Raw genomic sequence first — 26,445 nt, forward strand, 5'->3', positions numbered from 1 at the left:
TATGGTACAAAAAGAAGAGCCTTGTTTTCCCGAACAAAATCCTCTTCATCATGACAACGCACCATGTCCTGCTGTAAAGAAAACCTCTGCATCACTGGCTGCTATGGGCAGAAAAGGAGAGAAACTCATGATGTGGACCCCATCCTTCCCTGACCTCAACCCTATTGAGAACCTTTGGAGCCTCAAGCAAAACATCTATGAGGGTGGGAGGCAGTTTTCATCCAAACAGCAGCTCTGGGAGGCTATTCTGACATCCTGCAAAGAAATCCAAGCAGAAACTCTCCAAAAACGCACAAGTTTAATGGATTGAAGAATTTTGAAGCTGCTCAAAGAAGGTCCTATGTTAAAATATAACTTGACCTGTTGAGATGTTTTTGATTGAAATTGTTTTTGATTTCATTAAATATGACCTCCTAATGCTGCAAATTCAACAAATGACCATCTTCAGTTAATTACAAGCTTTAAAATGTATTGAAACAATGAGTTGCATAATAATTTGGAACAGTGGATTTTGAACTTTTTACTATATTTATTTTTGGGAAAAATACTGTTATCACTGGGAGATTTTTTCAACCACATTTAAATAATCCTCTACCAGTGAAATTCTTGAACATCATGCTGACTCTCATTTGAGTTGACAGTTTAGGAAATCAGAGAAATATGTAATTTGCATAATAATTTGGAACACGGTGTACACATTTTTCTCCGTATAATGTATAAATTAAGAGCAGAGTTCTCAGAATTGTCAAAAAACTTTTTTGTTTTCTGACAAAAACTTTGTCAGATACCGAGAGGGCACATTAGCGCTTTCCAAAAATCCTAAAACTAAGGACCTATGGAAAAACTTTAACAAACATAAAGGCAGTAGCAATGCCATTAATTTAGATTGAGGGAGACAAAAGGGGGCTTTGGGCGGGGCGGTCGGCGAGGGCCGATAATCGCCGCTTGCGGCTATATTTTCCTTTGGTCTTTATCTAGGCTGAGAGCTGAACAGAACCTTCGCTGAGGAAGCCTTTTGGATGAGAGGTGAAACGTTCGAGACTCCAACCACTAGTACAGAAGACGACTCGAGTACCTTCATTGAAGATGGACAACTCCTGTACGACTGAGAGCTTACACAGACACTGTATGAAAAAGCTACTTGAAAAAGCACAATTGCTTCACAAACTTAATTAAGTACTTGAGTAAATAAAACTGAGTACTATCTGCCTCTGTTCTCTACTCACAATACTAAGTTTCCCCGAGGTACTCTAACTTCAGTGAATTATCTACTCATTAGAATCAGCTGTTCCCATCGAGAATACTCCTGAGTTACCATTTATAGTTTGTATTTATGTTTGTACATCATCTATAGATTTTCGCATCCATTTGTATTGTATGAAATATATATATGTATATGTATGTATGTATGTATGTAACATTTTGTGTTTGTGTGGTAACGATACAGGCTTCCCTACTAAAGTCACTATTTATTTCTACTTATTCTACTTTGAATGAAATAATTTTGAAACGATGATGCTATCACTGTGTATTCATTTTAACTCTTTTATTTATTTTATTTTTTTTTATAATAAAACTAAACCTAAGCACCGCCCGTCTGCGCTGCCTCGGTTTCCTCATTGACCCACTTCCTGTATTGTCTTTCAAACTGGGCGGAACATGGAGGCCGAGTGACCAATGACGTGCCGAGCTTGGACCGAGTGTCCAATCAGAATCGTTGAAACTCATGATTGACGCCTCAGTGGAGAAGAGCGTCGAGCAGCTGTCACGGCGCGCCAAACTCGAAGCTACATTTGTTTGTGGAAGAGGCGGGAGGAAAGAGCCGAAACCGGGCGAAACAGCGACTAAATGCGCCTTGGAAGATTAACATAACCTCTCCCTTACGGACGTTTAATCCCCAACACCCGCCCTGGATGTAAAGAGTCACTAAAAAGCCGGTAAAGTGGTTTTATTTGGCGAAAGCTGGAGAGAATCCCCGGGCGGACAAGTGAAGTATGAGCCTGGTGGTCTCTCGACAACAGGTGAGTTTGGACTTTTTTCTTTGATATTCAGCTTTAATCACCGAACTGTACAACAAAAACATGTCCTACGTTTGTCATTGATATCTTAACAAGACATCGCACCTATAAAATCTGAAACATTACGGCTTTTTGCTGACTTTGGTGCCCGTTAACGTTAGCCCTAGCTGTGCTGCTCTTGTCCTAGCTTGTTGTGTGATCAAACATTTTCCGCTTTATTTGGTTATTTTGCCGATTCATTCTTCCAAATTTCACCATCACAGTGATGAAAATAATCTGACTAGTTCATGTTCTGGCCGGAAATGGTGAATTCTTGATGTTTTCGGTGACTTTTGAAGCTAACGTTGCGCCATTGAGAAGATTTCGTTCAGCGCCTCAGCTCATTGTTTAGCTTCGTTTGTTGCGCATATCCCTAAAATGATATTGTTTTTCAATACAGCATCTATCAGAGGCTTAAACATAATGTAATGACACTATAGTATGTAAAGGTACAGGACTCAAGGCTTTATTTCTCCGGGTTTCAATGGTTTGCTTAAAAAATAAAAATGGCGCTTGTATTTTACTTATAAAGATAGTGAAATATGATTGACAGGAGTTTAGCATGTTTAAAACTACTTTACATGCAAATAAGTGACACGTTCACATGTTATAAAATGCTGTCCTTATGCCATGTACAGTAAATAAACTCTGCTCACTCTGATGGTTTCTGTCTTGGGTCACCATTGTAGGTCTGAAGCTACTTTATTATTGTTTGTGTTAGTAACGTTTTCTTCTTTGCTGTTTCCAGGAGGAGAGTCTTCCTGCGGTGATACAGACAGCGGCCGAGAGCGACTCTGACAGCGGGATGGGGTCTCCGGCCGAAGAGACGGTCCCGGAGACGACGGAGATGAAGAAAACGGAGCAGCCGGAGCCAGGTCTGTGACGAGAAATACAGCCATCGTTTGTAATGACAGCAGAAGCAGAGTTTTATTCCTTCACCTTTTTTATATATCTTTATTTGAATTGGGACAGTGCACATTAATCAACATGTGTTTCTTCAACATGTAAATGTGCCGGAGTTAGCCATATTTTCATCCGTCGTCCCATGGCAGGTTGATGTCATGACAGGACAAACAACAGGCACAAACATACAGCAAAAACACCGTCACAGAGACATAAAAAGACAGTGAATGATAACAATAAATATGTAAAAAAAAGTAGGTAAATGTTCACAGATAAAAGATCAGAAAGGGACCTGTTTTGACTAAGACCAGAAAAGTTAGACAAGATTCTTTTCTTTTATCACTCTTTTTCTTGTGATAATCTAATTTCACTCCCAAGAAACTAGAACTGCAGAGGGTCCTTCTTAATCCTAGGATGACAAGCCGCGACCCAGATAAGAACTAAATGTCTTATTTATCAAGTGAAGTCCGATATTTTCCCACAAATTTATGTTTAATAAACATGAAATAAACTGTCCTGGAACTGCCACCTTAACGTGGTGGAGGGGTTTGAGCACCCGAATGATCCTGGAGCTCTGTTGTCGGCGAGTCTGACGAGTCAGACAAAGGGCGGTTCAGAAGCCCCTTATGAGAGACCAGCAGGCCCGGTTAGAACCGTGAGGCCGTCCTTCTGTGGACCCACCACCTGCAGGAGGAGCCACAAGGGGCTGGTGCAGTGTGGTTTGGGCAGCTCCGACAGCTGCCCCCACGACCCGGCAACGGAAAAGTGGAAGAAAATGGAGGAATGGATGGATGGATGGAAATAAACCTATGCAGCTGAAAATATGACCAGAGCAACAGACATTTTTACAGATTCTGATGTTTTTATACTTTCATAGGAGGTAAATATTGAAAGAAATGTATCCTTGAAAAGGCTCACGATCGACTGAAACTGGATCCATGACCCACTTTTGGGTCCCAAACCAGTGGCCTAGAGAAAGACAATGACAGATCAATGAATATAGAGGTATGAAGGAAGCACATGACATAATACCATTCATTATAGCAGGGGTAGGCAGGGGTAGGCCCTCCAACATAAAACCTTTGGCCCCCAAGAGAATTTTGAAGAAACATTTATTCATAAATCAGAGACCAAATACATGAAAGGACTGTAAAATGTGGAAAATACTGTCAATATTTTCACATTTCCCAGGAAAACACCTCATGACGTCACATATCATGAGCAAAACTTATATTTGTAGAGAAAAGGTGCTTTACTTTGGGCTAAAATTGTGAGTTTCGGCCCTTGGTGTTTTGGCAATGAAGAAAATCGGCCCTGATTTATTTGATTTATTTATTTATTTAAGATGGGACAGTGCATATTAATTAACATGAGTCCTCAAAGTCCACATGTAAATATGCCAGAGTTAGTCACAATGGCTTTTCATCTGCAGTCCCAGGGCAGGTCTTCAGAACAACAAGCACAACAGACATGAGCAAAAGACTAGATAAAATGGTTAGTAAAAAGACATTATAAACAAAACGACACAGACAAATAAGACATTTTAAACACTATTGGTAAACAGCCTACATGTTCACACTGTGACTGCAGGTTTGATTGTCCAGGAGCCCTCCATGACACAAGCTTGCCTACACCCCTGCATTATAGGCTTGTTGCTAACAGTTAAGATCAGAGGCGGCAGCAGGGAAACTACTTTGCATTTTCCTAAGACTTCTGGTTTGTCAAGCGATGATCTGTAGTTATTCTCCTGCTCATGTTGCACACGCACGTCGAAAAGCCTGTGGGTCTTTGCCGTTATTTATTTTCTTGTAGCGGATTAAAGTTCTTTTGACACCATAGAGAGAGAGAACATTTGTGTGCGCTGTTGCGTCTGCATTTTACAGTATTTACAGCCAAGTTTGAGTGAAAAAATGATCTCCATTATCTCAAGTAACTCTTGTCCCTAGAGGCCATAAGCCAGGGGTGTCCAAACCTTTTTCACCGGGGGCCGTATATAGACATGTATAAAGCACGGAGGGCCACAGATCAATGCATTCAAATGTTCAACTGTGTGTATTTAAGAGAGGTTTGAACCATTCCACACACTTTTATTTAGGCTTAGAACTATATTGCCAGCTCAGTCCCTCAATAAATGTTCTTTTTTTGAGGTTTTAATTGCGTGGAATTATTAAAATTGGAGTAAAAAGACAATCTCTGGCAATGTGTGGCAATAAAACAAGAAGGCTGTGGGCCACCAAAAATTGGTATGAGGGCCGCATTTGGCCCTCGGGCCGCACTTTGGACACCCCTGCCATAAGCAGAACCGCAGGTGTCGTAACATGCATTTTTTTTACTCATTAATTGTCCTTAAATACTGCGCTGACAGAAAAGACAAAGAGAGGGATATTGTTCATCCAATTATACAATGGAAATAATTAGCTTTGCCCGTTAGCTTCTTCTTCGTGATTCCATTAGTGTGTATTGGTGACTCTGACCCGGAGGCGGGAAAGCTGCCTCCGGCCCGTCACCAGCTGATCATGGCACTGTTCAGATAAGTAGTTCTTCTCAAATGAGCCTTCTGGTTTCCGCCTGAACGTGTTTTACAGTTTAACCTGTTTTAGGATTTTCATTTAAATGTCTGCTGTGGTGTGGTCAGATTCCGAGGAGGACGAGGACATCGGCGCCCACCGGAAGCCGCGGCGCCAGGCCATCCGGGACAGCGACAGCGAAGACGGCGCGGCGGCGGACACCAGCGTTCAAATGGCCGAGGCGTTGATGCTCTCGGCCTCCAGCGAGGACGAGGTCCGCGCGGAGACCGGGGCGAGCGGCGTGAGCGGCGGCAGGAAGAAGCACCGGATCAGCCGCGCTCCCGTGGACAGCGAGGAGAGCGAGCAGGAGGCGCGAGCGGGCGGCGACGACGACGAGGCCAAACCCGCCAAAGAGAAGAAGAAGAGGGACAAGAGTCAGAGGCACAGAGAGAAAAAGGAGAAGCGCAGTAAAGCCGTGGAGAAGGTCAAGAAGAAGGAGAGGAGAGACCGGTTCAGCGACGACAACGAGGTGAGAGAGATCTGAAAAATCTTTGTCTAAGTATGTTTGATTACTATAATTAGACAAAAACTATTTAAAAACTTTCTGTGTGGAGTTTGCATGTCCTCCCCGCGTCTGCTTAGGCTTCCTCCTGTTTCCCCACCTCTAAAAACATGTATAATAGGCAGTGGCCGTGGGGTTTGTCAGGACGCATGGCGGTGGAGACGAGCGCATTATAATGTGGAAACAGGCGGCTGTTGTTATGAGATGTTTTGTTGACGGAGGTCTCGCTCTGTCAACAAAACATCTCATAAAAACAGCCGGAGGACGTCCCAAAGCAAACGGCCGGAGGAGGCAGGGTCTTTGTACGTCGAATTCTCATTAGCTGATGATTCTGTCAGTCATGTGTGCGGCCTGACGACTCAGGGGCAGTTCAGTCTGTACAGCAGGGGGACCAGTTAACCAGAGCTGTGTGACCTCTTACCACCCGCCTAAACTGAATGCATTCTCTCCTCTGTGGCTATAGGCCAGTCTAGCGTCTCATTTGAAAGCTAAGACTCACGTTGATGCCGTCCCTTTTTTTTTCACTTTTCTCAATCTCTCTGTTTTTTGTCACTTTTTGGTCACTGTTATGTCAGTTTTTTGTCACTTTTTGTCAGTTTTTTGTCAGTTTTATGTCAGTTTTTTGTCAGTTTTTTGGTCACTTTTATGTCAGTTTTTGGTCAATGTTATGTCAGTTTTTTGTCACTTTTATGTCAGTTTTTTGGTCACTTTTATGTCAGTTTTTGGTCACTTTTATGTCAGTTTTTTGGTCACTTTTATGTCAGTTTTTGGTCACTTTTATGTCAGTTTTTTGTCAGTTTTTTGTCACTTTTATGTCAGTTTTTGGTCAGTTTTTAGTCAATGTTATGTCAGTTTTTGGTCAGTTTTTGGTCACTTTTATGTCAGTTTTTTGTCACATTTATGTCAGTTTTTGGTCACTTTTATGTCAGTTTTTTGTCACATTTATGTCAGTTTTTGGTCACTTTTATGTCAGTTTTTTGTCACATTTATGTCAGTTTTTGGTCAGTTTTTGGTCAGTGTTATGTCAGTTTTTTGTCACTTTTATGTCAGTTTTTGGTCAGTTTTTGGTCAATGTTATGTCAGTTTTTTGTCACTTTTATGTCAGTTTTTGGTCAGTTTTTGGTCACTTTTATGTCAGTTTTTGGTCACTTTTATGTCAGTTTTTGGTCACTTTTATGTCAGTTTTTGGTCAGTTTTTGGTCACTTTTATGTCAGTTTTTGGTCACTTTTATGTCAGTTTTTGGTCAGTTTTTGGTCACTTTTATGTCAGTTTTTGGTCACTTTTATGTCAGTTTTTTGTCACTTTTATGTCAGTTTTTGGTCAATGTTATGTCAGTTTTTGGTCAGTTTTTGGTCAATGTTATGTCAGTTTTTGGTCAGTTTTTGGTCACTTTTATGTCAGTTTTTGGTCAATGTTATGTCAGTTTTTGGTCAATGTTATGTCAGTTTTTTGTCACTTTTATGTCAGTTTTTGTCATTTTTATGTCAGTTTTTTGTCAGTTTTTGGTCAGTTTTGGTCACTTTTATGTCCGTTTTTGGTCCGTTTTTGGTCAATGTTATCAGTTTTTTGTCACTTTTATGTCAGTTTTTGGTCAGTTTTATGTCAGTTTTTTGAATTTTTTTTCACATTTTACATCCTGGTTATGTTATTTTTGTCGCTCTTACTTTGGGGTTAAGCCAAACTAGAGAAAATGTGATCGGTTCAGGTGGAAGTTAAGAGGTTAAAGCACTTTTTGAGTAGGAAATTAATTACACCTAAACAATACCAATGTAAGTGACTCAACTGTACATTATATAAATAAATGACAAATAAAAAAAGCCCCCTGTAAAACCCTGAATGAAGTGGACTTAGGCGTGTCTTGTGTTGCAGGCGGAGCTCCCTCAGCCGCGTGCGTTTAACGACAGCGGGTGTGCGCTCGCAGACACGGATCTGTACGACGCCGGGCTCGACGAAGACGAGGAGGAGGAGGAGTCTCTGGACGCCATCAGAGCCGCGGCCAAGAACGAGCTCAAGAAACACAAGGTGAGAGCGAAACGACCAAAATAAAACCATGAGCTCGAACCCGGCTCTTTTTAGATTTCGCCGCTGAAATGTGCTTTGTTTATTTCTGTAATCTTATTTTCTGCTTCTGTAGGAATCGTCTTTCTCCAACGATGAGGACGGGGAGGAGGAAGACGACGACGAGGGGGGTGCGTTGGAGAAACCTCACAGAGTGGTGAGACTCGACTTTAACTTTAGCTCAAAAGCCAAGTTTAAATAAAAAACAACTCTAATCATCGTCTCATATTTGATGTGTCCTCAGGAGCGGAAAGCGGCTCGCGCCAGTAAAGAAGCCATGAAGCAGCTCCACAGCGAGTCCCAGCGGCTCGTCAGAGGTCGGGACAGATTCCAGATTAACTCGCATGTTTCTTATTTAGTTCTTCTAAACTCTTTTCCTCTGCTCAGAGTCCACCGTGGGTTTGCCGTACCACATCCCGGCACCTAAAACCATCGACCAGTTCTTCAAGAAGCGAGCGAGGCCTGAAGGACCCGCCATGGCTTTGTTAAAGTAAGAGATCCAGGTTTTAGAGACGGTTCTGTGCTGATTAGGCAGTTAAACAGTACTTGGGCATTGACATGACATTAAATAGTTTTAAATTTGACTCACTGCCGCCTGTAAGTGAGAGTTTGCTTTTACAGGGCATCCGCGGGGTCTTAAAAAGTCTAAAATTCGGCCTATTTGGTCTTAAATCCATGGTAAACTGGTCTTAAAAATTAACGTTCAACAACCCTATTATTTGCGCACAATTTAGTTTAAAAAGTAAATGCAGAGAAGCAGCGATGAGGAGCCGCTGGTGTCGCTCATGGTCCGAGAGGGCGAAGCGACGCTGACGCACTGGCCGCCGCCACAAACAACGTAAACTCAGCGATAGTCGAGCGAGGCAGAAGGACTCTCCTTCAGAGCTTTATCCACCACAAACAACGTAAACTCAGAGATAGTCGAGCGAGGCAGAAGGACTCTCCTTCAGAGCTTTATCCACCCAAAAAAAACACTGAAGTCAGCAGAGTTTAGGAATCCAAAACATGACCAAGGTGTCGTTGTCGCTGATGGATCCGTAATGCTGCTGTCGGTGGAAAGATACGGTCAATATGAAACAACATGGAGATAATCCTTCACTGTAAATATCCAACTCAAGGTAATGAACGGCATAATTCACAATAAAGTTTGTCCAAATGTTGGGAAACACAAAGCGAACGCTCCTCTGCTCAGGGACAGAAGGAAAGTGAAAGTTACTTTAGAAACACGTTTCTCACTTTGTTCATCAAAACATCTGACGAACAAGTTTAGAAAACATGAAACCTAGACTAGATTCTGGCCTAATAATAATATCATTAAAATGATAATTAATTAGTTGTAAAGTTGACAGTGTTTTGTTCTTTGCAAACGAGTCGAAAAGCTGCTTTTATTTTTAAAAACAGTGAATGTTTTACCAGCTCAAGTATTACAAAGCATTTTAAATACAAAAACTAAATATCTGTTGTTTTCTTTCATTCCGTTGATAATTGTGAGTAATTATTCAATCTCAATATTCTTATTATGGGATAAAGTTGTTAAAACTTGAATGGTTGTTAAATGTGAAAAATGAAGTTGTTACATTTGTACATCCCACTGTGAAATCAAAAACAACAGTTTGACCCTTGGATTTTTGTGACAGTGATTTTCTTTACAGTCCATTTATATACTGCGCGTTCAAAAAACGGGTCTTATTTTTGAGATTTTGTGGTCTTAAAAAGGTCTTAAAAAGTCTTAAATTTGACTTGTCCAACTCTGCAGATTCCCTGTTTTCATCCTAAACGTTCCTTGTTCTGTTTCCTGTAGATCTACAAAGTATTCCGCCATGATGTTGGTCCCGCCTCCCGCTCCCGTCTCCAACCCTTCTCTGCCTGAACCCGATCAAACCTGCACGGACCCACAAACCCCTCCCTCAGACCTGCCCCAAGCCCGACCGGAGCTCCCCCAGCCCAGCGCCACCTCCTCCCCACAGAAAGACGCTCTCCCCCAGCCGCAGGACGCCCCGACGGCCCCCTGCGCCTCCACCGACGGCCTGGAGGAGGCGCCGGCGTCCGGACCCATGCTGTTTCTGTCGGAGAGTTTGGTGGAGGATCTCAAAACAGGGGAGGAAGAGGAGGAGGAGGAGGAAGGATTGGTTTCTGCGGCGACAGAGGAGAAAGGTCCTGTCGAGGATGAGGCGGCGAGTAAAGAGGCGGAGCTGAAGCCGAAAAAGGACAAACTGTCGCGGCTGAAGGAGCTCGGGCTGGAGCCGCCGCCCGTCGCCAAACTGTGTCCGGACGACGGAGCGTTCGTGCATCTCGACCCGCCGCAACCCAACTCAGGTACGACATTAAAGGGATAGGATTAAGGATTTCATTAATGGCTTGAAATTAGATTCAAACATTTTTCATTGAAGATATTGACATTGCCAGATTATTATTTCTGTAAAAGTTAATCAATACAGTTCAAAGAAAACATTGCAACTACAGCAAATTGTGTTTCCCGTTGAGTCCAAAGTGCTTTTGAATATCGAAATTTCCCTTTATTCCTCTGTTTGACTGAAGCTTTTTAAATCTTAATGTAAATCTAGCTGTAATCAAAGCTACAGATCAGTCCCTCCCAGATTTCTAGATGTTGCTATCGCAAAATGAAGCAAACTCCACCAAATCAGTCCAGCATTTCTTTACTCCGCAACTTCCGCGCAGCTAAAGTGAGTTTCTGATCAGTGACTTTTTACTTTTATTTGTAGGAAGCTCCCAGCACCTCCATGGGTTTAAGTCATTAAACTGAAGCGAGAGCTGCTGTTTCTGCTCCGCCTCCTCTCACTCGCCTCAGTCTGACTTTACAGCGAGCGCCACTGTAATCTTTTTGTTTTCTGTACGAGTTTTGTTTCTTTGCTCCTGGTGCTTTCTTTACTGCACGAACTTTAGGACTCACTGTGCTCTTGAACTGGAGCCAAAGCTCAATGTTGATGAACAAAATTTGTCCTTTGGTCTGTTCTACTTTATTAAAGGCTCTTATCAGAGTTTTATGGACTCAGCAGCTCAGCAACAGACAGGAGCCTGTTTGCTCCTCCGCCCGTCCACAGCTGAGCGGAGGACAGGGGTCACATGGTTCTGTTTTTTTAAATCTTTTCTTATTCCACAGAGTGTCTTTGGTTTAATAGTATGTACAATGCAAAGAAAGTTTGATTTTGATGTAAAAATTTGTCATAATTTGGGAAAATGACCCACGAAATCAGGCATTTTAGTAACAATCATAAATAATGCCCACGAAATCCTGGAGGGACCTTAAAGGCGCTACAACCAAATATTAAGAAGAGCCTGTGACCTTTTTTGTGGTGACTTTTCTTTTGGTCAGACAGTGTATATCCAAATTGGTTACATATCTTTACGAAGTTACTTAGTGGGATTAAAAATATATAATTTGAGAATTGAAAAGATGTTCTTGCTATCATTTAATTATTCACACTAAAAACTAGGGCTGTGCAATTAATCGAAATTCGATTACGATTTCGATTATTACACTGAACGATTACAAAATTAGCATAATCGTTTTTTTTTTGTTTTTTTTCAAAAAATATATATATATTAAAAAAAAAAATTCTTTTGCAAAGCAGACTTGCATTATTTCACGGCGCTGGGATTATTTTCCCTTCGCATTTCACGTGCCACGGCTCATGCTTTTGCCTGACATAAAAACAAACAGCGCTGTGTGATGATGTCATCAGGCCGCGCTGCTCAGTTTACTTGCGCAGGTGTGAGGGCTCTCCTTAATCGAGGCAAACTTGAAATCATTTGTACTTTTATGACTGTTCAGAAAACAGAAAATATTCAGTATAGTTTTTTTATTTATAAATACATAGATTTAAAATAAAATACTTTTTTTTTTTAAGGCAACAAATAATCGTTTGAATAATCGTGATTTCAATTATGACAAAAATAATCATGATTATTATTCTTTCAATAATTGAGCAGCCCTACTAAAAAACACACTCTTGTATTTTCCTGTGTTTTAATGACGTTTAATCACGGCTCCTTTCCTGTCCTTCAGGTCTGGAGTTGCTGAAGGCTCGTTACCTCCGCCACGTCAAGGCGCCGGTGCAGCCGAAGAAGGAGCGCCCCCTGCAGGTGAACATCATCAGGAAGGAAACGGCGGCGTCCGGGAAACAGGAGCTGCTCTCGGAGACCGTCACCGTGACCGTGAGGGAGGGGGAGGAGAAGCCGCCGCAAACCTGCAAACCTGGTACGGACCCGCCCTAACGCTCAGATACTGTTACCGCTGTTACCGCTGTTACCGCTGTTCCTGCTGTTACTGCTGTTACTACTGTTACTGCTGTCACCGCTGTTACCACTGTCACCGCTGTTACTACTGTTCCTGCTGTTACCGCTGTCACCGCTCTTCATATGGACGCGTGTCTGTGGTCACAGGAGCGAAGCTGTTGTCTCTGAAGGAGCGTCTGCAGTTGGCGATGGCGCAGAGGAGGAAAGAGGAGCGCGCTCGGAAGGCGGCGCTGCATCGCCTCGACAACGAAGAGGACGGAGAGGAAGAGGAGGAGGAGGAGATGACCGACTCTGAGGAGGAGGTGAGAACACGGGGAACGATCAGCAGAGTTAAAGATGAAGTTGATCATGCGCAGATTTATCCAGGAAGTAACTCCAACATGTCTGTGTCGCTCCCCGGTCTTTCCCACGCTTATTCGTTCACAAATACACAAATACACCGCGTTCCAAATTATTATGCAAATTATATTTCAAAAAGTGTGTCAAAAAGGTAAAAAGAAATGGATGGTTTTGTGTCTCAGGGCTCTTTGAATCACTGACATCAAACTCAGACAGCTGTGATGATCAGTTTTTAGGTTTAGCCCAGTGAAAGGAAAAAAAATCTGAAGGACGTTCCACATTATTAAGCAGATCATCATTTTCACGCAATAAGGGAAAGAAAAAGGAACTCTCTGCTGATGAAAAGCATGAAATAGTTGAATGCCTTGGTCTAGGTATGAAAACCTTCGATATTTCATGAAAAATTAAGCTTAATCATCGAACTGTTAAGCGATTTGTGGATGATTGAACACATCAGATTAGGAGAACAGCAGCTACAAAACAGCAGACAGGTATTTGAAGCTGCTGGTGCCTCTGGAGTCAGAGGTGTAGGACCCTCCAGAGGCTGCAGTTGACCTTCTATCCGGCCTCCCCTAAACTGTTCATTGAAGCTGAAGCAGAAACGGCAGTGGCAGTGGCTCAGAAATACATGAGGACTCATTTTCAAACAGTCTTGTTCACTGATGAGGCCACGTGACCCTGGATGGTCAACTCAATGGAGTAGTGGATGGTTGGTGAATGGCCACCATGTCCCAACAAGGCTGTGTTGTCAGTAAGGAGGGGGCGGAGTCATGTTTTAGGCCAGAATCATGGTGAGAGAGCTGGTCGGCCCCTTTAGGATCCCTGAAGATGTGAAAATGACCTCTTTCTGACTGACCACTTTCTTCTATGGTACAAAAAGAAGAGCCGTGCTTTCCCGAACAAGATCATCTTCATCATGACAACGCACCATGTCCTGCTGTAAAGAATACCTCTGCATCACTGGCTGCTATGGGCAGAAAAGGAGAGAAACTCATGATGTGGACCCCCTCCTCCCCTGATCTCAACCCTATTGAGAACCTCTGGAGCCTCAAGCAAAACATCTATGAGGGTGGGAGGCAGTTTTCATCCAAACAGCAGCTCTGGGAGGCTTTTCTAACATCCTGCAAACAAATCCAAGCAGAAACTGTCCAAAAACTCACAAGTTTAATGGATTTAAGAATGTTGAAGCTGCTCAAAGAAGGTCCTCTGTTAAGATATAACTTCATTTTAGTCGCTCCATAAGACTCCACACATACAGGTCTTGTACTCCCACACTGACATGTCACTAAAAGGCTTCTCTTTGTTCCTCAGGGCGTTGAAGACTTGTTGGGAGGAGACGATGGTGGAGCGGAGGAGGGGGAGGATGGAGGCGTCGTGCCAAGAGTCAGGAGCATCCCCCGAGCCCCGCCCACTCCAGACCTGCTCCACACCGACGGGACGCTCATGCTGTTCCCCGGAAGCTCCTGCTCCAGAACCGGGTTCGTGCTCTGGGACGTAATGACTTTGATTCAGACTGAGCAGAAGATCTAATCGTCCACTTTATTTCTCCACAGCGACGGCCTCAGAAGAGCGGGCGCCTCCGGACAAGACAGCAGCAGCAAAATCGGTAAGAAAAAACATGGTAACTTTAAATTGTGTGTGTAAAGTCGGCCCAGTGTCCTAGAAAGTCTTACTGTGGGTTTGTTTTGCAGAAGAGGACGAGTTGTTCCACCTGAAGGACAACAGCCACAACAGCAGCTTCGAGCTCCCGGGGTCGATGCTGACGTCGTATCAGCCGCGCAGAGCTCTGTCCAACGCGGCGTTCAGGTCGCCCTCGCCGTCGCCCAGTCTGTTCAGGCCCAGCTTCATCGGCTCCGCCTCCAAAGTGAGTCCACAGCACTAATCTGATGAAGTGGTGCGATTCACGTCCGCTCAAAGCTGTCATGGAACACGCTAGGGATGTCACGGTTACTGGTGTAGCGGTAAACCCCTTGTTTTTGAAAAATTTTACCGCGGTGGATTACTGCGCCCGCGGTTTAGGCAAAGTGAGCCTTATGAGCCGCCGTCTCCTCTGCTGAAGTTGTAGCTACAACCAAAACAAAACTTTCTCTAAGCTGGAATCATGTTTGAGACGACAGAGCGCAGGATCAGCCTCAGAGACCGAGCCTGAAGTCTGGACGTATTTTGGGTATTTTAAGAAAGCTGAAGGACAGTTGATAAAGACAGTTTTCCTGTTTGTGGAACATGCAGGAAAAAGTGTCTGCTAAAGGCATGGATCTATTAGGCTAAAGCAGCAATACTTCGAACCTCTGACTCTCCTGCGTGACCGTCTCCCACAGCTCTATAGCACTAAGCTAACGTTAGCGTTTTAGCTGAAATGCTGATGTGGGACTTTGGGTTGAGGGAGGATGTAACGAGTCGCCCCATAGTGCGGCTGCAGCGCCAGCGTAAGCCGTGTCGTGATATAGACGGTTTATCTTGTTCAAAAATATTCTTCGTTTCTGGCGCTATAAATTGTACACGAAATACCCTCGAAACGATCAACAACACATCGTTATAGTTCCTTTACTTTGATGTAAAAAGTTGCACTTTTGATAAGGCTTTGTCTGTATTTTTTTTTTTTTTTTTTTATGTAATAAGCTCTGTTAAACTTTTTTTTTTAAACTATTTCAGTTTGTGTAGGACTATCAATGCTTCTGAGCATATTAACACACATTAAATAAAATTCCGCGCTAATACCGAAAACCGTGATGATTTTGGTCACAATAACCGTGAGGCAAAATGTTCATACCGTGACAGCCCTAGAACACGCTGAAACGCTCTGAGCCAATGAGCCGCTTTGACGGAAGCAGTTTTCGAGACGGCGACACTTTAATACTAATAATAATAATCATAATCCATCGACCCCTCCGACCACCACTACATTCACCCAGGCTTCCTGTGAAATAAAACTGCCTGAACAACTTTTTTTAAATGGTGTTTCTGGTTTGACTAATACATCGCCCCGGTTCTTTCAGTCGCCGCATTGGTTTTCATCGGCCTAAATGTGCATCTTCAAAACTACATTGTTAAACATGCGGGATCGGGGCAGGACTGATCCTGTCAGGAGCGAGACACAATTTTTCTTTGCACATCACGCCGGGATTGGAATGGGACAGGATTTTTTTTTTGTGGGAGTGGGACGGGGGGCCATCCTCAACTTCGAAGCTGCTTCATGAAGACAAATCCCAGAATATTTCGGTATATTTGTTATCACTAGCTAAAAGTTAAACTAACTGAGCGTTGATAGACTGATGCATTGAAATTCTTATCCATCTAAAAAAAATATAAAGTCAGCTGTTTGTCCACCATTCATCAAAACATCCAATGAAAAACAGCGTTCGCTCAGTCACTCCTCAGATATTTGGGTCCAAACCTCCAGCGTAGCTTTTAGATGTGATTTATTCTTTAAAGTCTCCTGAATTCTGACCCTCTGAAACAGTTAATAAGAAAATAATGGTCTCTCCTTCCCCTCAGAGCTCGGGGAAGCTGTCGGAGCCGTCTCTGTGCCTGCCCGTGGAGGACTCCCAGGACCTGTACGCTCCGCCCTCTCCTGACGCCGACTCCGGGCCGAACCCTCACCCCGCGCTCTGCGGGGAGTCTCTGGGACGCTTCTCCCTGGAGGACGAGCCCCACTCCCAGCTGCTGGACGCGGACGGCTTCCTGAACGTGGGCCCGCGCGCCGGAGCCCCGCCGCAGCCACACAAGCGGCAGCTGGTCCTGGGCAGCCTGGACGAGAACGCCATGGACGCCCACATGGGGGAGCTGCTGGGCCTGTGCTCCGGCACCTTCACCGGGGAGAAGGGCGAGAGTCTGGGGGCGTCGCAGGAGGACGAGCTCCTGGGGATGTGCTCAGGGGCCTTCCCTCAAACTCAGGCCCAGGACAGAGAGGGGGAGGCGGGGGAGAAGAAGGAGGAGACAGAGGAGAGCGACATGGAGCAGCTCCTGGGGCTGTGCTCCGGGAAGTTCCCCAGTCAGAGTGAGTACAAGCTCGGCTTCAGTTACGGGGAGATGCTGAGATACAATTGAAATACAAACATTTATTTTATGACAGATATTTTCATCATTGAAAAATACCTCATAAAAAAAACATGTGCTTTTGCTGTGAGTCCAAAATGTTACGCAGTGGGCCTTTAACCTCTTAACTCCCACCTGAACAGATCCCATTTTCTCCAGTTTGGCTTTACCCTAATCGAAAAGCTTCTTGGGGAAAAAAGCACCAAAATAGCCACAAAAAATGAGAAGAAAACAAGGATGTAAACGTAACAAAGATGTGACAAAAATTCAACAAAAATGTGACAAAAACTCAACACAAATGTAGGGCTGAAACGACTAATCGATTATTGAAATAGTCGACAACTATTTTAGTAATCAATTAATCGTTTTCTGATTCACACAGACTCAAATAGAGCAGAACTGACATGAAAATGTAGTATTTTTGATGAAAACCTACTTTGTTTTTCATAGTTCGGGTCTGTAGTGTTTTGTATATTGTAAAGTTCATAAATATCCGTCTGTGTCTCATCCAATCAGAAGCAGAATTAGCGCCAAGAGCCTCCAACAAACATTTACTTTAAGTTTCCTCCATCAACACGTCCTCAAGCGATGCCACTTTAGCTTTATGTGATTTTTTTATTTTTTTATTCCAATTTTCCTACACCATTCACAGCCAAGCGATTAAACGTAAAAATATTCCATAGATTAATCGATGACAAAATAATCGTTAGTTGCAGCCCTACAAAAATGACAAAAATTCAACAAAACTATGACAAAAACTCAATAAAAATGGAAAAAAAAGAAAAGGACAAAAAAAAACATACAAAAGGTGACACAACACAGCAACAGGAGGAAACGAGGAAAAAGATCAGTTTTGTGGGTCTTAGCTTTCAAATGAGGTGTTACACAGCCAAAAGAGGAAAGAATGCATTTGGTGTAGGCGTGTGGTAAGAGGTTAAGGGTGAAAACTAGTAAAATCTTTTAGAAGAAAACCTAAAATGACACATAACTTGCAATACATTTATTCTTATGTCAATAATCTACAGCAAAAGTTTCAAAGTGACGTCATTTTCCATGTTCATAATATATTTTGTCAATTAAAAAGCATTAAATGTGTCTTGCAGGTCCTCAAAAGACGTCTCCCGTGAAAACCAGGTACAGAAATGGCTTTTACTTCGCTCTAAAACTCAAACGTTTCATCAAATACCGTCTAATAAATGTGACTTTTTATTCCTGAAACCAGCAAAGACGAAGAAGAGCAGAATCAAGACGAGGAAGAGGACGAGTACGAGTTCAAGTTTCTGTCGGACGAGGAGAGTCGGGCCGAGCAGAACGACGGTGATGATGAGGGTGAAGATGGAGAGAGCGAAGGAGAAGAGGAGGAGGAGGAAGTGGAAGATCACGAGGTGGAGGAGGAGGAGATGGAGGCCGTGTTCGCTCCAGTGAAAACGAAGAAAAGGAAGAAAATGTGAGTGGTTTCCTGAGCCGAAGGTCACTGTTCTCACTGTGAAACCGCCCCTGACTCTGTCCCGCTCCCCCTCGCAGGCGCCTGACGGACTACCTGGAGTCCGAGGCGGAGCTCTCGGGCAGCGACGTGGGCAGCGAGGACGAAGACGGCGACGGGGGCAGCGAGTACGAGGAGGAGGAGCTTCTGGAGGATCTGCCGTCCGACGAAGAGCTGCAGGACCAGGTCAACAAGATCCACATGTGAGTCTCGCCAAACCCATTCCTATCTCCTCGTCCCGATTCAGCCCAGTCCAGACGCCTCACTGTGTCTCCGTTTGCGTCACAGGAAGCAGGTGATGGACGACGACAAGCGCAGACTGAGGCTGTACCAGGAGCGGTATTTGGCCGACGGAGACCTGCACTCGGATGGACCGGGGCGAGCGCGGCGCTTCAGGTGGAAGAACATCGGTACGTGACGTCGACGCAGAACTCTGTCACATTACTTTGTTAGAAATGCTTGATATTTGGCCGGGAATTTCCTTCGACCACATCAAACAAAAAAGTCAATCACTCCTATGCTGCATCATGTTCATATTTGCTGGTTCAAAGCCTTAAATCTCCCGTTTTATTCCCATGGAGTGTCTGACCTGAGCACAAACTTGGTCAGTACCATCTACAGACATGGGGATACAATTACTTTCCTCTGCTTTATCTAAACTTTGTGAATTGTGAATGCCTAGATTTGCTGAGTTTGTGGCATAAAAGACATAATATTGGGCATTAAAAGCTAAAAAAGACTTGTGTAAAATTAGAAACCTAGTTAATCGTAAATGTCTGTTAACACTTTACTACACACTGCAAAAAGTAAATATCAAGCATTGTCTTAAATGACTTGAATTGAGGAAATGTATCTTGTTTTGAGCGGTTTTCGCTAATTTAGACACTTTTCCTGATCGGACCGAGTTTACTTTGCTTGTTTGAGGACATTTCAGACCAGCTCTAAGGTAAATCTCGCTTGAAATAAGAAAGTAAAATTGCCAATGAGATAAGACCGTTCTTCTTACCCCACTGGCAAAGAATATTACCTTAAATGAGAACAAAATGTATTAAAATGAGTCAGAAACATCTCAGAACAAGTGAAATAATCTAGGAAAAATGCCCAAGAACTTCTTAACTAGTCAAAACAACTAAAATTTTGATTATTATCCTCAAATTGAGATGTTTATACTGATCTAGTTAATTACTTTTTGCAGTGCAGTCTTATTTGTCCCTGTTTAAATTATGGTCATATTGTTTTGGGGAAATACTTTCTCCACTTACCTAAACAAGATGTTCATTCTACAAAAGAAGTGAGTCCGTAGAGCGACTCTTTCCAAACCTGATGCTCCAAGTGCACCTTTGTTTTTTGAAAGGAAACTCTTGAACATTTTTGATATAAATACTTTAATGATTTGTACCTTTGTATTTCATACACTGTATGATGAGGACTGGCCTTCGTATATAAAACATTATTTTACGCATAACCATCAGGTTCATCGTTATTCTACAAGGCAGGCTGTAAAACGGCCCCTTCATCTGCCGTTATATAAAACATCTCGTGATCAGCGGTCAGTTAGATATGATGGAGTTAAAGGAACAGGCCACCGTTTTTACATACTGAGATATGTTCTTACCTGAGCTTTGACGAGTTCTTTAGGACCTGTCTGGTCTTCACCCGTGCCTTCAGTCACGTAAACACAGCGCAGACGGCGTTAGCATTTAGCCTCTCCCTCTCTCCTCTATAGCTCCAACACAGGTCAAGATAGAAGCTACCAAGCTCTTCCACGTTTTCCCTATTTAAATATGGTTACGTGAAGTGTCCCACTACAAAGTATAATTACACAAAATTAAACAATGTGGATTTTCTAAGCGGATAAAAGGGGAACTATATTGTAAGGCGTAATAATACCAGGAGTAATTTGGCATCGTGCAGTAAAGTGAAGATTACTGGGCGGATTTCGAACTACTCCTGGTATTATTACGCCTTACAATATAGTTCTCCCTTTTATCCGCTTAGAAAATCCACATTGTTTAATTTTGTGTAATTATACTTTGTAGTGGAACACTTCACGTAACCATATTTAAATAGGGAAAACGTGGAAGAGCTTGGTAGCTTCTATCTTGACCTGTTTTGGAGCTATAGAGGAGAGAGGGAGAGGCTAAATGCTAACGCCGTCTGCGCTGTGTTTACGTGACTGAAGACACGGGTGAAGACCAGACAGGTCCTAAAGAACTCGTCTAAGCTAAGGTAAGAACATATCTCAGTATGTAAAAACGTCGGCCTATTCCTTTAAAGCTGGGGTACCTGACTTTTTGTTGTTGTAAAATAAATGTGTTTTTACCACCACAGAGTGTGTTGTAAACACAACAAAAACAGACCTTGTTGCATGGTCTTCACCTATTTTGTTTATTGAGCAATAGAAGATAGAAGTAGAACCTAAATCAGTGAAATTTATTTTGGGGGTGGCTCCCCCTTCTTCACTTTGCCAACGTTCAAAGCTCTACATGGGCTTGAAACGTGCATATAAACAATTTGCTTAAACAATTCGGACATGCAGGAGGGATTGTGACAGCTAGAAATTAGTTTGGTCCAAACCAAAAAATATCAGAGTTTGTGCAGGAAAAATCAGGTACCCCAGCTTTAAAGTCTGGAACAGACAGATTCATCTTCTGGATTCATCCACCTCATTACACATGTATAAAATCAAACTAAAACATAAATGAATGGCTGAGTATTTGTGCTGAGGACAGAGCAGAGACTCATAAAGGAAATGATTGTATGAGTATTGTATATTTGACACGTATTTGTATTTGACTCTGTATTTTTGTACTATTAGCGGGGTTTACATTACTCTGATTCTTATTTAATGTTTACTTGGGAATGGATAACTAGTTATGCTAAAGTGCTAAATAAATAAAAAATAAACTGTAAAAATAAAGTGTTACAAAGAAAATAATCGGGGGAAATGCTAATAAATGCACAGACGATAAACATTGAGCCCCAAATGTCTTAACTGTTGACACTTTTCTTTCCAGATGACGGGTTCCTGGTGGACGGAGGGGCAGCGGAGGGCGGGGAGGAGGAGGAGGGCGATGAAGACGTGGATCAGACCGAGGTCCAGAGGCGGAGGGAGAGGCTGGAGCGAGAGCAGTGGCTCCGCGAGCAGGTCAGGACTCGTTTATCGAGCGTCGCTGAAGGTGAAGTCAGCAGTTACATTTTCACCTCTCTGTTCAGACGGAGCAGAAGTCCAAAGGGAAAGAGGCCGACGTCGAGGCGGACGACGAGAAGTTTGAGGACGAGGACAGTCAGTTCATGAAAGTGGCCAAGAAGCTGACGCAGAAGAAACTGGAGAAAAAAGGTGAGTTTGATGAAGAAATGTGTGGAGATTTACTCAGACGTTATGTTTTTCATCAGTTTTTACCATAAATAGAATGGATAATGTGGGGGAAGCATTATCTCGAGCAGGGGGGCCCAAACTTTTTGTCTCCGAGGCCAAAATGAAAAAGTGCCTGTGAGTCGCGGGCCAAACACGGCGATGTCAAGCATGAAAAACACATATAACTGCAAATTATAAAGTTACTTTATTTTATCTACTTTTTATTTTTTCGATAGCCCAGATTTGCAGTTGATTCTATCTATACAAATAACATGCTATATTATATACTAATGGTAACTATGGCAAAGGCCTAATTTTAGTAGAATAAAATCAACCATTGTAGCAATTTAGTGAAAAATAAAAACACCTGTATCTGCAGCACCTACAGTAACTTTACCTCATTTGTTAACTCAAAGAAAATGCTACATTAGTCAGTTTTTAACATGTGCTGTTGTTGAAGTTAACAACCTTCGCAATAAAAAATTGAAAAACTGTGGAAGTTGATGCTACAACACTTTGTAATTGATAAATACCAAGACACCACAACAGTGTTTCTTTAACTCTGTGAAAGGAGTGAAACAGCGCCCCCAATTTGACGCTGGTGGTCAAAAAGTGTACTGCACCCATATTTACCTTTGAGAATGAACGGAAGAGAGTTAGTATTTACCACTCAGGGCAAAAGTGGTCACTCTGGTGGCCAACAGAATTGTTTTGGCGGGCCAAATTTCTGGCGATATATATATATATACATATTTTTAATTCATGCAGTCCTTATATTTGAAGAGTTTAGTGGTGCTAGGCTAGTGCTAGGCTAGTGCATGTCTATGGTAACTAGTAGCCTGCATTAAAAACAGTGACCCAAGCACAGAGCACCTGAGGCAAATCTCTTATAACACCAGACTAACCATAGAAATGTCTGTGTCGACTGGTTGTAGCTACGCAGCGGCGGAGTGATCTGCTCGGTTACCGGATCTACAGTAGTTTGTTTACCTGTTTGCATTACTACACGTGGAATTCACAAAGGAGCTTTCTACAAATCAGATATGGCAACGTTTGGAGGTTTTTAATGCAGGCTACTAGTTACCATAAACATGCACTAGCCTAGCACTAGCGAGGTGAACCACAGTGCCCCATAGGGTCAGGAGGCACACACATACATGGCTCCTACACATTACATTTCTTAAAAGCTAAACGCTGACTAGATTGACACGTAGAATTATTGTTTTTCTTTTTAAATCATCAGTTCCTCAGCAGAAATCTACAGATAAATGTAAGTTTGAATTAACATTTGACTTTTTTCTTCTTCAGAGCCTCCAGTGGCTCCAGCAGAGATGAAGTCGACCGCTCCTCTCAATCCGTTCCAGAGGCCGTCCCAGACTTTACCGGTAAAGATAACATTTGGAAGGTTTTTTACAGAGGGATTTTATAAATGTCTAATTCCTGCCTGAGCTTGAAACCACAAAAATCAAGGACACATTTGAATTTTGTATTTGGATTAAAATCACTTAACTTCCACTTCATGATTGCGCAGCCCTCATGTTCTCCCCGTGTCTCCCCCTGCAGGTGAGGAGGGGCTCCCTGCTCAGCCAGCCTCAGTCTGTGCTGCAGAAACTGGCCTCGATCTCAGACGGAAACCCTCTGGCTCCGAGGAACTCCAGAGGCTTCCTGTTCCAGACGTTATCTCCAGAGAAAGACGGCTCCGCGGACGAGCCCCGGAAGAAGGTGAGAGACTCCACAGGGCTTTGTAGTAACTCATGTCTGTCGCTCCCTGGTCGTCCCGAGGCTTAGTCATTCACACATGTCATGATTGATTAGTGGGAAACTGGCATTAAAACAGGGTTAACCTCTTACCACCCGCCAAAACCAAACGCATTATCTCCTCTTTGCCAATGTCGTCACTTTTTATTTCCCTTATGTGTTTCACATTTTATGGCACTTTTTTTGTCACTTTTTTGTTACTTTTTGTCACATCTTTTGCTGCTTTTTTGCCATTTTTTTTGTTTTGATTTTTGTCTTTTTTCTGCTGGATTTTTGTCTTTTTTTTTTATGGACTTTTGTCATTTTTTGCTGGATTTTTGTCTTTTTTTTGCTGGATTTTTGCCATTTTTTGCTGGATTTTTGTCACTTTTTTGCTGGATTTTTGTCACTTTTTTACTGGATTTTTGTCACTTTTTTTGCTGCTTTTTTGTCATTTTTTGCTGGATTTTTGTCATTTTTTTGCTGGATTTTTGTCACTTTTTTGCTGGATTTTTGTCTTCTTTTTTTTGCTGGATTTTTGTCACTTTTTTGCTGGATTTTTGTCATTTTTTGCTGGATTTTTGTCTTTTTTTTGCTGGATTTTTGTCTTTTTTTTTTTTGCTGGATTTTTGTCACTTTTTTGCTGGATTTTTGTCACTTTTTTGCTGGATTTTTGTCACTTTTTTGCTGGATTTGTGTCACTTTTTTTGCTGGATTTTTGTCACTTTTTTGCTGGATTTTTGTCACTTTTTTGCTGGATTTGTGTCACTTTTTTTGCTGGATTTTTGTCACTTTTTTGCTGGATTTTTGTCTTTTTTTTTTGCTGGATTTTTGTCTTTTTTTTTGCTGGATTTTTGTCATTTTTTTGCTGTTTTTTGTCATTTTTTTGCTGTTTTTTTTTTTACTTTTTTGCTGCTCTTTTGTAACTTTTTTTGCTGGATTTTTGTCACTTTTTTGCTGGATTTTTGTCCTTTTTTTTGCCGTTTTTTGTCATTTTTTTGCTGTTTTTTTTTTTACTTTTTTGCTGCTCTTTTGTAACTTTTTTTGCTGGATTTTTGTCTTTTTTTCCTGGATTTTTGTCACTTTTTTTGCTGGATTTTTGTCACTTTTTTTGCTGGATTTTTGTCCTTTTTTTTGCTGGATTTTTGTCATTTTTTGCTGGATTTTTTTCTTTTTGCTGGATTTTTGTCAATTTAAATCCTCATTTTCTTCTCGTTTTTGGCGCTATTTTGAAGAAGCTTTTAGATTTGGAAGAAAACAGGAGAAAACATGTTCAGGTGGGAGTTAAGAGGTTAAGGATGTAGCTTAACATTTCACTTTCTTTGTTGAAACATTGACTTGTCATTCATGATCTTAACACTAGAGGGAACCAAAGCCCACGTTTCCCATAACCCACTCACACACAAACCCCTGTATTATAAGAATCCTGTGTCCATTCCCAGGTGAAGAAGCGCGGCCCGTCCGAGAGCCTGAACCCGGCCTGTAAAAGGATCTGTCGGGAAAACAAACCTCCGGCTTCAGCGTCCAGCTCGTCTCAGCGCAGCGTCTTCAGCTTCCTGGGCCACTGACGCCGCCGACGCCGCCGCCGCCGCCCGAGCCGCCACCCAGAGACAAACCGGGACAAAGAGAAGCTCCTCTCCGTCCGTCTGCAGTCATGGACTCACCGCGGGTTCAGGGAGACCTTTGTCGTTTACCTCCTTCATGTACATAGACCATGTGACGCCTCCGAATCGATGTCTGTGTGAAAGTTTTATCGTGTAAATAAACTTGATCGTTTTTTTTAATTGTTTATAATGGTTTTTACTTGTAAATAAAAGCGTATTTTAACACTATTCTCTCGTCTGAAGGTTTTATTTACCCGTGAGGTGCATTTATGTTTATGTGCTGTCTTTGGGTGAAGTTTTTAAGCTTCGATGCTCAGAGCTTGGAAGTGGAAAAACGTCTGAAATATGGAGTATTAATGTTTTTAACTGTATGTGGTAAAGCCGGGACACTTTCGTCATGATTCGATGTGTTTCAACATTCTCAACGGCGGATCTATATTGTGATTCAGTAAGTAAATATGATGCATAAGTGATATATTTACTTATCCATCCATTTTCTTCCGCTGTATCCGAGGCAGGGTCGCAGAGGTGCCCAGACTTACGGATCCACACTCACCTCCAGCTGTTCTGGGGGACCCCGACCTCCTCCAGCTGTTCTGACCCTGAGGCGACACCAGACAAGCTCGGAGACATGGGGCCTTTCCGAAACCATTCCCTCCCCCTACACCCTTCCACTCAGGCCTCAGTGAGGGACCTCCAGAGGTTCACTCAACAGAGAAATTCGAGCTGTGACTTTCAGACGCGCTCTCCTTCACGAACTGCACAGCCCATAATGTGGCAAAAATCACAAATTTGACTGGTCATACTTTTAAAGAGGGGATATTCTGCTTTTTTCAGTCACATAGCACCAGTCTATATCACACTACAACGATGACAAACCTTCTGTTGGTCTGTAAATGCAGTAAATTAGAATAACTGCCTTGTATAAAATGTCTCTCTCAAAATGGCTGTAGTGAATGTCTTGAAATAGGCCTCTGTCTCTTTAAGAACCTCTGAGCCTTTAGACACGCCCCCTCCACACGCTGTCTGTGGCATCAGTGGGGAGGGGGTTCTGCTGAGGAGCAGTGGTTGGTTACTTGGCTGGTGACGAAAGCTCGGAGGCGTCTCCAGGAGGTGGGGGCGTTCCTAGGAGGACTCAGGCAAACCTATCCCTAAAATGGCCGCCATCAGAGTTTTTACAGATTACTCAAAAATATGTGAATGTGCCAAGGCAACACTTCAGGCATGTTTTTAATGAGGGAGTGACAGAATAACATGATGGAAAGCTTGAAAAGGTCCATTTTGCATAATACCCCCCCTTTAAATAAATAAAAGGTTCTTATGAGTTAAAGTAATTCAGATTCAAATATATCACATTTACATTAATAATTTAGCTTCTTCAAATTCACAAGTGAGAACTTTTCCCCTCCCAATAAAATCATATTAAGTCTCGCTGTCGCTTTCTTTTTCATTAAAATGAACACTTAGGTGCTCCTGAGTAAATGCGGAACTATAGTTGGTGTGTTGCTCGTGGGACGGCTCTCAGTGTAACACACACCTGTTAA

The 26,445-nt window shown here is 42.6% G+C and overlaps 1 protein-coding gene across 1 annotated transcript; it reads left to right on the top strand.

Moving 5' to 3' along the window:
* Window positions 1–1,774: 1,774 nt before the first annotated feature.
* Window positions 1,775–24,933, top strand: clspn (claspin). Its single transcript, XM_079570342.1, has 23 exons — window positions 1,775–2,021; window positions 2,806–2,932; window positions 5,596–5,996; window positions 7,900–8,052; window positions 8,165–8,245; window positions 8,333–8,405; window positions 8,476–8,578; window positions 9,890–10,404; window positions 12,116–12,307; window positions 12,493–12,647; window positions 13,996–14,162; window positions 14,238–14,290; window positions 14,376–14,548; window positions 16,180–16,681; window positions 17,823–17,853; window positions 17,942–18,166; window positions 18,244–18,405; window positions 18,491–18,612; window positions 21,220–21,350; window positions 21,419–21,542; window positions 22,869–22,945; window positions 23,124–23,282; window positions 24,740–24,933. The coding sequence occupies exons 1-23, from the start codon at window positions 1,995–1,997 to the stop codon at window positions 24,863–24,865; spliced, it is 3,879 nt and encodes a 1,292-aa protein (XP_079426468.1). The 5' UTR covers window positions 1,775–1,994; the 3' UTR covers window positions 24,866–24,933.
* The last annotated feature ends 1,512 nt before the right edge of the window (window positions 24,934–26,445 follow it).

This window comes from Gobius niger (assembly GCF_951799975.1).
Source record: "Gobius niger genome assembly, chromosome: 14".
NCBI lineage: Eukaryota > Metazoa > Chordata > Actinopteri > Gobiiformes > Gobiidae > Gobius > Gobius niger.

What these genes read in the sequence shown, in the direction of transcription:
- clspn (XM_079570342.1), top strand. Translation starts at nt 1,995, where the DNA reads ATGAGCCTGGTGGTCTCTCGACAACAG. An exon ending in AGCTCCTGCTCCAGAACCGG is followed by an intron (nt 14,163 to 14,237) that starts GTTCGTGCTCTG and finishes ATTTCTCCACAG; the next exon opens with CGACGGCCTCAGAAGAGCGG. An exon ending in CGGGAAGTTCCCCAGTCAGA is followed by an intron (nt 16,682 to 17,822) that starts GTGAGTACAAGC and finishes TGTGTCTTGCAG; the next exon opens with GTCCTCAAAAGACGTCTCCC.